The sequence below is a fragment of the Cyphomyrmex costatus genome, unplaced genomic scaffold, assembly GCF_001594065.2.
Source record: "Cyphomyrmex costatus isolate MS0001 unplaced genomic scaffold, Ccosl1.0 scaffold1053, whole genome shotgun sequence".
NCBI classification, from domain to species: domain Eukaryota; kingdom Metazoa; phylum Arthropoda; class Insecta; order Hymenoptera; family Formicidae; genus Cyphomyrmex; species Cyphomyrmex costatus.
Window position 1 is genome coordinate 291,760 of NW_017275012.1, and position 14,323 is coordinate 306,082.

Here is a 14,323-nt window from a genome sequence, read left to right on the forward strand (position 1 = left end):
ACGTTTTAATAATTAAATATATTTATTTGATTTAATTATTTTCAAATTTGATCGTTAATGTGAAATTGTTTGTTGACTTTTTAAACTTATTTGGTAATTAAAAATTGTATTAAAATTAATAAATACGTAGTGACGTTACTCACTATCTAAAATTAAAATTATTTATAAATAAGCAATATACATTATATGAAACAAATGATCGTTCACTCACCGCAACGAGAAGCGTTGCGTCTAATATAAGACCCTTAGCGGAAAATATATTTTCCCGATGAAGTACTTGCAAGGAAAATTGCTGCAACTTTAAAACATCAGATTAGATTATTAAAAGTATATACAATTAAGAAATCATTTCTAACTGTGCAGATTTAATGTATAAAGTTTGTCACACAAGATATCTTCACAAAAATGTATAAATTGAATTTTATTTACTTCATTTTTTATTTGTTTGTCTATCGTGTCGTTCAGTATTTCATGAACAGTGATACCGACCATTACGGCTTCATCCTTGCCTGCATCACAAGTCCATCCCATCCATACTATTTTGACGAATTGATACGCTAAAGACATTTTCAATAACATTATTTGAAACGTGTAGTCATAATTTACGTTAATTTGCCAGAGAAAAATTATATAAAAATACAGACAGAACGTAAACTCTGCAAAAGTTATAACTATGGTACCAAGAAGCTGTAAACCAAAAATCGTATTCAACATTTGCACTGTGTCACTGATCGTCAAATGCTGCGTTTTCATTGTTTTGAGTTTCATTAATAGAAATGGATTCTTCTGTTCGTGATAAATTTTTCTCAAAAGATGTGGTTCGTCGTTCACAATCAGCATTCGAAAATTCGTCAGATTATCGTTAATTTCCTTAAAACAAGCTTTTAATATGCATACACAATTCATATACAACATATCCATTTGAAATCCTATCAAGAGGATGTATGCTATAAGAATCTTGTCTGTATTACCAAAATCTAATATAAAATAATAAAACATTATGTGTCCGATTAGATAAGAGAAACCAAAAATATCTTTAGCGTGAATCAGTCTAGATAGCTTTCGATATGAGTTAGGAGACAATATAAAAGAGATTTCCATTATATTTTGGAGTAAGTGCATCCGAGGATCTTTCATGATGTATGTAACAACCGCGATAAATAGACCGTATATAAAATAACAATTGCGTTCTATAGTTATAGGTGTGTCATCATATTTAATCGTTCCACTAATGTCAATCCCATACAGCATTATTAAAGTAAACAGACAGAAAACGCAAGTAATGACGGTTGTCAAAATACAACGCTTTCTCGTAGTTTCAAAAGTCAAAGCGTTGATGCGATACGGAAATATTCCGAGTATATTGCAGAAGGTGAAGCAAGGATACATAAGCGATTGAAAGTCGGTAGCATGGAATAGCTGCCATTTTTTCCACATTTTGCACCTAATGCATTTTTGAAGTTTCAATGACACTTTTATCGTTGTCAGTAGAAGTTTAAACAATTTTATCGTATAACAACTTGAAGTACACTGTCCAAAATTGATTACACTTTGCACTTTAGTGTTAACATAAGCTTTACTGTGAAAATTTCTTTTTGCATTCTTCTGTAGCCTTCAAGATTATTTGCTAAGTATTCTTCATCAATCTACACTCTACCAATTTCCATTTAAAACTGCAAGCGCAATTCGAAACAATACCCTAAGTAGTCAATTGTTAGTCGTAAAGTAACCATGGTGCTCTTCGATCGGTAATTATCACTTTTCATGTGTAGAGTAAGGTAGACCAGAGACAAAGTGTAACATGGAAAATGTGATATGTAAATGTTATAAAAATAACAAATTTTATAAAAAATATACCAATCGATTAATAATTTTTTCCTTTCGTTTTTGTGATATACGTCAATCTACACCCTACCTTCAATTCAGTTATCGACCATACGAACTCTGTTTTCCTTAGTATTGTATTAAATAGAAATTAAGCTTAAAGATAGGTGTTAAATTTATTACGTGTTAAATGAGCGTGTAATGACATATTAATGAAAAATGAGACGTAACAAGATGTTACTTTTTCCCCATTTGATTTGTTCTATGTGCTTTACTTGAAATGGCATCATACGATGCTCAATTTCTCGAACGATGAGCATGCGTATTGCTATGCTTTTTTTAATACATTCAGTCTAACGTTTGACAGATAACTATATGAAATTAGCATAATTGTGTTTATACCTACAGAATAGAAATAAAAATCTCTTTAGGAACATTTCGCTTGCTAATTCGTTTTATATGTAAAATTAAATTTCGCATTACAATTATCTCTACTCAATTTCATCGCGTGTTACTTTTATCCCTATTTAGGGGTAGGGAAAATAATTTAAGTAACAAATAATATACTTTAGAAAGTTGTTTTATTCGATTATGTTATTGTCTAATGCATAGGTTTACTATTGTGTAGGATTCGTTAAAAAATTGTACATGTCTTATAGAGGTTATAAAATCAAAAAAGCAAATTGTCACGTCTTTAGTTTCCTCTAGGCTAATGGAATATTCGTTTCTCCGAAGTTTATTTAAAATTTCGCGGATAGGTCTTGTTTTTTTTACGCTCTTCAATAGCTCTATTTTTTATTCCTGCACTATATAGGTTGCACTAGAATTCTCTTCTTCGCTCTTTCGTCAAATATCAAACACATACATACCTCACTTTAAATTTCAAAAGTGTATATGATTTCTAGTTCGGCCATAGAAAACAGGTCTAATATCGTAGCGGAAATTATTATACATTAGGAATCAGAAATTGCGCTCTATACGTACGCATTACTGAGAGTCAGCACGTTATCGGTCTTGGACATTCATCGTGCCATTGTAGCTCGTCTTTTTATCCCCGACCATTTGACGCTCGTGGTATCTACTCGCTTCTTTCTTCATTCTCCACAAACGAACGTTCACTCGGATATATTACGCTCATCGTAACCCGCTGCGTCCGAGAGTCCGCTTCCTCTCTACGGGTCGATACAAAATGCGCCGCGTAACAAGAAGCTTCGGCGCAAACGCATGAGAAAATGTGACAAAATAGGAAACGTTTCAATTAAATAAATTAAAATGTTACGACATTTTAGCCGGCATCCATAGCCGAGTTTTATATTTAAAGTGGCATCTACAATGTGATTTTAAATCATAAAGCTTTAGTTTAAAAGCCGAAGCTACAAGAAATTAATCAGTCACAATTAAAAGTAAGAATAATCGATTATAATTAAATAATTTCTTACGGTTTAAGATTTAAGCTTAAATTTTATGCCTTAAAATTTCATTGTAGATCGCCACTTTAGATTATCTCAAGTACAATCATAAGCTGACATGCGAATCGATCAGAGAGCCAGCATCTTAAAACATTACTTAAAAAAGACTTAGGTCTTTCCGTGTTCAAATCACATAGATAAATTGAGTCATCAAGCCTAAGCATCGACCGTATTTCCACATCGTCGCATGAATCAGTTCGCCAGACACGCTTTAAGATTTTAAAAGGCATTATGTCGTCCCGGGATTCCTTGGACGGCTTGGACTCCGCAGCATTCAGGAGCCGTTAGATCCACGGCTCGTTGCGTCCTGACATTCCGATATCTTTCCTTCCGGTCCTACCGTGGGATGATCGAGACTTGGAAACGATCCTCGCCGTCATGCCTCGTCCGAGATGGTTCCCGGTGTTTGGCATCGGTATGCAATAAACAGTGGTCGGCGGATACCGAAGAGTCGCCGAACTATTCGCGCAATGCCAACGTAAGCCGATGCGCGGAGAAGTCGGTCCAAATCGCGGGCGTTCGATGTTCATGGCAGAGATCGGAGGTCGTCACGTGACGCCGTACGTTCTTCTGCAAGCCCCGTCATTCAAGTCTTCTCTCTGGTCGTTCCTTCTGACAAGAACGCACCGGACAAGCCGACGATCGGAGGTATTTAGAGAATGCATTTTCAGTTGCAGGGGAACGCTCTTTATTAACTCTGTCACGGAGGGTATATTTTCACCCTTGCGGAAATCGGTGCGGTTCAGTATTCCATATTTTCAGTGATTACGAAAATTAATGTTTTTAATTCATAAGAACAACTTTGGGAAAATTCAGGATATGTTATAATTTTTATCACTCAAAGCGACGAGTTTGTCAATAAACTTGGACGACTCTAAAGATCACGACAGTTTGACAAGCTATAAAACAATAGCAACTTTTCCTCACATTTCCCATAAAAGTGTAAAAATTGAGAAGAAGCACTCTGCGCATGCTCCCCTTTCCAGCAGTCATACGATATTTCGTAAATGGTCGTAATCGGTTTAGCTGGTCTAGTTATGTATGTAGGATTTACATACGTACGTATAACACATAGCTTTAGATCTTTATGTAGAACATAGAGATTGAAAAAGATTTTTTGATGCCTCAAAATGCTTCGTAAATATTCGCCCGTTACATTTTCCGCGAATGCAAAATGCAATCCCTTTTGGACGTGTCCAGAAATGAGGGAAAACATCGAAGATAACCGGAAGCTGTAAAGTCCGTTCCACGCGGATGCGAAGGTAATTGTACAGAAACACGTGCTTCCGGAGTTAATAAATTATGAATTTTTACATAACTCGATTGGGCCGGGTTTGTTAATCCATTTGCATAAACGCGTCTAAAGAGAAACTCTCTTTCTCTCTCACCCGCGTAGCATAGTTATTTCATCTGTTCCCATTTAAAGCGATCATTAAAGATTCAACCGCGTTAGACTCATTGTCAGAATTACATTTGTATAATATCACTGCGAGTAATCACGTTAATTTTCCACGATATATGCAGTCATGCTCGTTGGCCGTTATTTTCGATATCAGTTCTTATCGTTACCGCGACGCGTCATAATTCGGTCTATGTATAACTATATGAAGCCACAAATAAAGTTCCCGCATTTTCGCTACCGTTCCCCATTGATCGGATTAACGCCGGAGACTGAAGAAAGGCTGATCGTTAAAAATGCTGCCGAATCCGGCGGGCGACGTACGGGCCGCGAAATTTTTCATGCTCACGCGCGCAAAAAGTGGACATTAATCCCACCGCGATAAACAACTTGGGACCGGGAAGAGGGAAAGAGGTAAAAACGAACGCAGGATACGGTGCGGGACAGACGGCCATGTTGCGGCCGAGCTCTCGCCTATCGTCGACGCGATACTCGCCACGAGCGAACGAGCGGGCAAACCCGACGCGACGCGACGCGACGCGACGCGATGCGATGCGACGCTGATTTATCATGCCTCGACGTACGACGTAGACGGATCGAGGACGCTCCGGGATAAAACGGATCGCCAGCAATTGGCGGTGGCAGTTCGTGAGTTGTCGCGCGACCGCACACACACCGCGTTGTTTACGCTTCCTTTTCTTTCTCCCTTTCTCCCTTACGTTATTTTGCCCAGGAGACAAATAAAACTTGGTTAATAAATAAATGCATAACTATATATACATATATACAGAGAGCACGAGGCGAGTGAGCGGACACGCGCCGCAAGCGCGAGCCGGGCAATTTATTTCCTGGGTCTCGCTCCGTATTAACCGCCCGCCGAGTTTTCCACCATCGTCGGCTGCGTTTTCTCCGTCGCGAACTTCTCCTTCTACCCTGACCTGCTTGAGGAAAGTAATTAACTACGAACGTAAAAAGAAACACTATTTCATTAGAATATTTTTGCTCTGGGGTATTTCAAAAGTAAAAAGCAGATACACATATATATAACGTAATACAAAAGAGAGTGATTATGTATATAAATATAGATCGGAGTAGCGACGGTAATGTATTTTGTCTACGAACGAACGTCAAAAAACGTCGATTTTGATGAAAAATTTAATGAATATGCAAATATAGTCGAGTATAATTGGTTAACGTTTCTCACACTTATTACTTTCAAAATGTTCCGATTTTAGTATGATAAGTATAGACGTGTATCAATTCTACCTAAGTTTTAATTTGTTGTTGAATCATCGCAATAATGTAGAAAAAATGGAAAAAAATATAGATACACCACTTGCATACAGAATTTGCAATTACATCGATACTTTTACAGAAGACGACTTTTTAATTATTCAAATAAACGAACGACGCTAAAAGAACAAACATTAACTGTATGTACAGTTTTTAATTGCATTAACGAATGTAACAAAAGATAAATAATCTGTAAAAACCTGTTATATTATTTTCCTGCCCTACACACACACACACACACACACACACACACACACACCATATTGTGTTTAGAAAGTTTATAAAAGTACAAATAATCAAGGCAAATATGATTATCAAGTCGTATTTGAATGCATTTCGAAATCTAATTTGCTAAAAAACAACGTGAAATATTTGGACAACAAATATTACAACGTTCCTATTTGATTTATTACGAAAAAAGTTACATTCTGAACAGTAATTTAATCAAGAAGCATTCTTTCGCAATAATATTCACTATTATAAGTATCTTACCACTAGAATAAACAAGAAGAAAAAATTATTGAGTAATGAAAATTAATTAAAGCTTACAAATGATATTTCGCTGATGAATACAAATATCAATTATCTTCGATAAAATAGAGAGAGGTGCATAAAATTCTATATATTATATCACGTAACATTATATATATATATATAACAATAAAATAAAATATTAATTTTCCATTGAAAAGTTCAAACATCCCCACTCCCCGCATACGCTCGAATTAACTCGCGCCTTTGATTTTTCGACGCGCTCGCCGCGCTGCGCGCCGATACCGAATAAAATATCGATGGCGTTATCCCGGCCGGCCGGTGACGATGCTCGACCGCATTGACTTATTGCACTTCGACACGAACGTGGACGTATCGGGCTTATACGTCGTGAGGTTGCGACAGCGCAAAGCGCATTGTCGAAATTGTCGATTGTAGGTGGCAGGCGCCCCCAACCGCGCTATCTGCGCTCACTGCTCATTTGCGCGGCCGACCGACCGAAAGCGGTTAACGGATAAATTCCGACCGAGGCCCCCGCGGCCTCTCGTATCGGCAACATCGCTCGTTGTGACGTGGATCTATCGTAAGTCCATCAGTGATAAATTTTTCAGAGGGTTATAACACACACACAGGCGAGCGCGCGCGCGCTCTTTTAACATGCGAAAAAAAGATTGCCTTCGCAGGAACGACGTAAGGCAAAATATCACTCGCTTTTTGTGAAAATCCGTTTAGAGAACTGACGTGCGTGGAAAACAAATCAGAGTCAAAGTTAAAATTTGTACACAAAAATAACTTTGTCGTCTTCTTATATTTTTTGCAGCGTAATGAATAGTGGTTTGCACGATTCCTCAATTTTCGAAAGGAATAACAATGTGCGCAAACAAGTCTTTACACAATATGTACGGTTTGAAAAAATTTATTTTGTATTTTAATAACGTATGATCTATAAAAGCTAACCTGTTTTCGTTTCATCATGTTAACATTCAATTGACAATATTGAATTAAAAAATAAATTGAATTTATGTACCAGGTATACATATACAAATTGAGGAAATTTACGTTTCCGTAAAGTACTTAATTAATTCTGTGTCATGGTTTACACCGAGTTATTAATCTTTTATCGTTTAATAAAAACGTACAGTAATGCGTTAAATTTTACATTAACTTAAATGACGATTAATTTAAATAGAGAAAGAATCATATTTTTCGCTTTTATTTTGTTGTGTTTGTGACCTACACACATTTACATCGAAATTACTACAAAACGTATCACGGGAATAACTTTTGAAGAATTCAGACGAAAAACTAAAAAATATATTATTTTGTAGGCAATTACACGGAAACAGGATCAATAACCAATCTTGTTTGGTACAAACAAATAGTATACGTCTAGTATGTGTTATATATTAATTTTGTTTGTAGTACTCAATTTTCCATTATATATAAGACTCAAGATTATATCGCGGTAACGTACTTTATATTGTTCAAAAAGTGTAAAACGAGACCGCGTTAGTTCCTTAATTCTTAGCAGAATAAAGATTAACTAAGATGGAAGAGGCGCGATCAACTTTAATCATCCCGATCGACTTCACTCTGTTTTATAGTAAGGTAACCGCGGAGAGGTGAGGACGGGCAAATTCAAAAGTACATTCCCAAAGTTGCGTAATTAGGGTTTCATTATAAGGAATATTCGAGTCGCAATTTTAATCCTACTTTCAATCTCTTCCAACCTCAATTAAATCTGTTTTGATACTCGCGCGAACAATCAAATAGGAACCTCTTTTGATATTACTTAATCTATCACTTCTATATTTAGAAAACTTCTTTTGGACTTAAAAATAGGAACTTCTCTAGCAATTTTGCCATTTACTGCAGGCTCAACTGATTAGAACCTATTATAAATCTCTACATACGTTACTTGGACTCGAATTGGCGCGACAGGAGCTCCAACGACGGCCGGGTTCGAGTAACGTCTTCGACACGAAAAATGTTTCAGAGAATAATTCCGCGTCTATTCGCCCACGGCGAACCGCGGAACGTGAGCGTGGCGGTGAAGCGCGGCAATCGTCTGTCTGCGGCGATATCCGCCGACGCTGACTTATCACGCTTCGACGGACGACGTAGACGAATCGGGGTTGCACGTTCCGAGGGCGTACGCCGTAAGGTCGCGACGTGATAAAACGGATCGCTGAAATAGTAAAAGCCAGCCCGCTCAAGACAACTTATCGCAACAAACTGTCGCGTATTTATTTACATCCCGCGTTTCACGGGAGCGTCGGTTGATCTACGCGAGCTTACATCAAACGTGAACTTGCGTCTCACGTTCGACTGTGGGTATCTACTCAAGTACGCACTCCGCTACGTTAAGTGCGATTACTTTTTTATACAGGCCACTTTCAACGGCCGGAGTAGAACTTCCGTAATGCTTCACGCTGCAAAAGCTTTCGTTTGTACTAGTATTATACCAATTCTTCAGTTGTTTCTCATTCCAGGAACGTCGAATACTTTTTGTTAAATGTAATTATGTTCTTTATTGTCTTTACTTTAATGAATCTTTTTATTAGTCTGTGCATAATTAATAATTGTTAGTGGATTTTGCTATTGAAATGAGATAATCGAGAAACGTTTTTTTTTTTTATCAAAATGTCAAAATAAAATGTAGAATAAGTTATTATTTATAAATTATAATTAAATTTTATTATCGAATTTATTCATTTGTATTAATTTCCTTATATTCAGTTTACCTTAATATTTTTTTATGGAGAATAATTAAATCATCGTTAAAAAACATCGATGATGGTCTCATAAATAATCGCGAGAGTGTCAATTGGGGTATTCATTAGATAAAATAAAATTTATTTTTCTCAATTGATTAAATCAAGTGTCAATAGAGTATAGCGACATAATGTTGAAATTGCAGCGCAAGTACCGTCGCGAATTTGTACGTATAAGTAGTGCGCGCGCTCGTTTCGGCAGAGAGGAAGGAAAAGGGGTGCTACTCATCGTCGTCGTCGTTTGCACGACGATGCGAACGGGTTAGCGTGAAGCTGAAGAACGAGGCTGCCGTGAGAGGCACTTTGTTCTTCTCGCGGCTCGTTCTCCCGCGTGTCGGTGCACCCCGCGTAACGTTTGTCACGAAAACAGCCGTGAAATGTATGCGCCCCCATTCACCAGGCGACAGTACCCCGAAGGAGTTCCTTAGTCATTTCTCCCGGTCGGCGCGTAGAGAGCCCGACGGCTTTTCTCCCTTCTCTCTCTCTCTCTTTCTCCCCCCATGTTCAGAGCGGAAGGGATACGCGCTTGGCATAACGCGAAATACCTCCCCTCTTTCGCTGCCGCTAAAATATTAACTCCATTACGCGGCGACACGACGCCGCTCCATTCGTTCGACCAAAATCGCTCTCCATTTTGCGAGAAACAAAAACGACTCCGAGTTGGACGGGCGCGTAAGGATTTGCTCCGTGTGGCGCGTATCGTACCTTCGCGACAGTTTTCGTGACAAATTCAAAGACCGATTCGTGTAATGGTATATTAAATAATGCAGCGGGTTAAAGACGTTAATATTTAGCACGTCGGTATTCTCCATCTTTTCAAACTAAACTGTTAATGGCGCTGCAATGGTATAATTGCAGTATTGGAATATTGGAGTATTTATTATTTATTAGGCTCGATATGCACATTTTGGTATGTATATCGAGTTCTAATTCTATAATTTTGTAATCAAATAATGAAAATTGAAAAGTAAAATACTGTGAAATATGATATTTATTGAATATGTTTACCAATAATTAAGATTGAATATTGAAAAAAATATTCAAATCAACAGGTTTGTAATAAATTATAGATACATGATTGCTTTTGTAATAAAATTTTGAAATAATTATATATATCATATAATATTATACTAAAATCATAATAAGTAACTCTCTACATTTTTACGTTTTATTAAATTTGGTTATATTACAATAAATATATGTATTTTATATCTTAGAAGTATTTCTAAGATATTCTCCCCACATGTTTTATTTAAAGTATGTAAATAATTTTGCATTTTTTTAAATTATTCTATATCTCCAAAGATCCACATAAAACAATCTATAAAGTGTCATCCTTATATAAATACATTTATATAGATATCGTATTTTATAACTTTTCATTTCTCTATGTTTGATATAAACATGGAGAAATAAAAAATTATAAAACACAATATGTATGGAAATGGTGCAATCTTTCATATTAAATGAATCTGAATCAGTTCAATAGATAAATTAAATACTTCTATCAAATTATCAGATATCAATTTAATGTAGCATACGTAATGATTTGTGTACGACTATAAATGAAATTATTAAAAACCCCTTTATATAGGCAAGTATAGCGCATAATACGACAGTCGCAAATCAGTTGGCTTAAAATAAGTATAATATCATGAAAACGTACATCGTTAATTATAATAAACAATTTAAGGGGACTATTGATCGATATCATAAAATGTGTTTATAATTTATTGTATTCGAGCATTATTGTGTACTTTGACACAGTTGAAAACATCGAGTCTTTTGGTAAAAATTTATTAAATGCAAATACAGAAATTTTACAATATGTCTACTTTTGATTAAAAGTTTTTTAATTTTTTCAGGAGAACTCTCTGAAAATTTTATATTTTGAATGTTAGTATTAGTTTTTTCATTTTTTTTTAAATGTGTGTTTTCCAAGTCATTAATTCAATACTTTGTTAGTTATTACACAGTTCTATAAAAAAAATGAAAGAAGAATAATTTTTGCAATGTTTTACAGTTGATACATTTTAATCTTAAAATGCTATATTATGTTAAAATTTGTTATATATAAAAAATTTAATAATTTTGTAAATTAATTTGTAATAACACGATATATAATATTTATTTCATTCATCTTTCAATCAGCTTTCAAAAAGAATTTGTTGTGAAAATCAGGACTTTCATACTAAAGTTAAAGTTTTGTTTTGATAATACCTTTAGTTTTAAATGGATTTAAATTTTTCCCATATATCACATATCACAGCTAATAATAATGACATAATAAAGTACGTTAAAATATTCTTTCTTACAATTTTTAGTATTTTAAATCTTTGAAAATTGTGATGTAGAACAATACTCATAGTCGGATCTTTTATTTAAGACCATCTTAAGTACAGTCTTAAGATTCCATAAGTCAGTCACAGAATAGCATTAGACATTATTATCTTAAGACATTATTTAAAACAATCTTGAAATAAGAACCGACTATGAATACCAGCCATAAAAAACACTTTATTGAAATTGTATTTAATATTATACATAAAAAAAATCACAGATAACGATTACTTTTTGTTCGTAGGTTTAAAAAAGAAAATAGCTTCTTGTTATACTATCTTGACAAATTTTTTAATTACATTGTAAAGGCCTGCCTTATTGAAAAGCTTTCCGCACACACAATGGTAATTATGTTACTTTAACAATCTAATTAGTAATTAATATCTCTTTAAAATCAATATATTTATGTCTATGTAGTCGTTTACTTCTGTATGAATGGCGACGCGGAATTTACTCGTTCGCCGGAAAAGTTTTGACGATCTCCACGTTTAGGTTCTGCGAAGCATTCACGCGGATGGAGATAATCGCCATTATCGTGATTAAAATAAGAAACGATCTGATGGAATCGTTGCATTGCTTTGCGATGCTCCGCATCGTTGACCCTTCTCGAAATGAAAAAGCTCGACAGACGAAATTAATTTAAAACGTGAGCCAATCTCTCTTCAGAGACGTTATTGATACACGCGCACTCTTTCAAAGAGCGTAAATTAAAATCAATTAAGAAAATACCTCAAATAATGGATAAAGAGTCAAAGCATTAACTAAATGAGACTTGCTTATATTTTTCTATTTATAACTTATAAATGAGTATATATAAACTTTAACTGTTTATTTTTAAAGAGTTAAATCACCGCAACAAGTTGAAACATCAAATTTAGAACTTTTTCAAAAAAATTGCGTAAAAGTATAAGCATTTTTATGTTTTAATGTAACAAAATAGTGTCATTTATATTTATACAACGTTTTACATAAAATGTTAAAAAACTTATTAAAGTTATTAACTTTTCAAAATAACATATAAAATTAAAGAAACTAAATTGTTATTCTAATTGTAGTAAAATTGTTTTTAAATAAAAGAGTATATTTCCTCTTCTTTATTTATAAATAACTTACAATTAATGTAGCTTAATAAATTATATGTGTGACGGTTAATAATGTTGAAAATGGTAATTCCTCGTGGAAATATACAACGTCATGATATTATTTTAAAATATGTTTCGATTTTACGTATTTTTATTTATTAAGAATGTATAATAATAACATCGAGTCTAAAAAGGATACTTATTAAAAGCTGACGCTGCATATCTGCTCGCCCGTATTCTGTTGTCTCGCGAGGAGAGGAAGGTATTGTGGCGAAAATTTTGCAGGAATCCGAAGCCATATTGCGAGCGTCGCATAAAAACCTCGCGTCTTTCGATATCTATCTCCATACTAAAGGAGCAACGGAGGCGGTGTAGAGTTACTTTGTACGAAAGAACCTATCAGAGATATTGAAAACGCCAAAGCCTCGGATTCTCGTTGCAAGACGACGATGACGACAACGGCGACGACGTGTTTCTTACCCGGAGCGCAACGGAGGAGATCGATTGAACGTAATACTTTTTGGTTATCATTGGTAACCGGAGCGGTTCCCAGTATGGCCATCCGAAACCATCCACAAAAAGTAGATCGCTGCTTGCCTCGAGCTCGTAAATTCGAGAGACAGAAATGCGGGATTCCTGTTTAACCGCTCTCGACCACGTTACTACATTATATTATAATTACACGATGCGCGTATTCGTGTACGAGTACGATATCGTTCTTTGTAACTCGGCAATGCATGACAGGTGTGCGACAAGGACTGACAAGGTCGTTTCTTCGACGAGAAAGAACGTCAATTGGCTTAAGCTTGTTCTCGCACATATGTAACCTCCGTCATGTTACATTTGTATTTATAACGTTATTTATTGTAACACGAGAGAGAGAGAGAGAGAGATTTTTGCAGAAAGATTTATGGCTGCGTCGCCATATTGGATATTCGCGATATGAACAAAAATAGAGGTTTACTTCATTTTTTTTTACTCAACGTGAATTATCTTTTATACACGACATACTGCTTAAATAATTCACGCCTCTTTCGCTCTGGATGATTCATCTAGGACGGTCATCAAGAGTGAACTGTGCACATTGGCTTTTATAGGATAACGTAAAGGCACAAGGCGGGCTTTAAGCCGAGTTAATTAACGCATTATAGCGGATATGCCGTAAGCCGGTGCGGAGCTTTTTTGTAGACCGCGGAGTAAAACGTGTGTTCGTGTTAGTACAACGCCTTGAGACACTAAGAAAAACCATATAATAATTAATTACTAAGCCATTAATTATAATCTGCTAATTTTGCAACTAAATATATCGAATGATTTCAAATAATATCAAGATAACTAAAAAAAAAAGAAGGTAATAATATAATTATACATATAAAGCAATCGTCGCAAAGGCAGAAATGATTTTTTGATAAATTGTCAGCCAGCTAAGAAAAAATTTAATATCGCGAGATGTAGTTTCATAAAACGGATATTATACATGTATATATATTCAGTCGTCATATTTACAGTCGTAAAACGTATCTCGATTCAGTTAAACGTAATTCAATATCGTTAGGAGCGCTTATTATTCAACATTTGACATGCAACTTCGTTTTACTAACAAAGGGGCTCGACATGCCCCGCTAGTGGTGAAACACACAAAAGTAATAC

The 14,323-nt window shown here is 35.3% G+C and overlaps 1 protein-coding gene across 1 annotated transcript; it reads right to left on the reverse strand.

The window, feature by feature from the left end:
• Nucleotides 1-86: 86 nt before the first annotated feature.
• On the reverse strand, nucleotides 87-1,437 carry LOC108774339 (putative gustatory receptor 28b). Its single transcript, XM_018540425.1, has 3 exons — nucleotides 430-1,437; nucleotides 212-298; nucleotides 87-146 (listed from the first exon to the last, which is right to left on the reverse strand). The coding sequence occupies exons 1-3, from the start codon at nucleotides 1,435-1,437 to the stop codon at nucleotides 87-89; spliced, it is 1,155 nt and encodes a 384-aa protein (XP_018395927.1).
• Nucleotides 1,438-14,323: the final 12,886 nt, after the last annotated feature.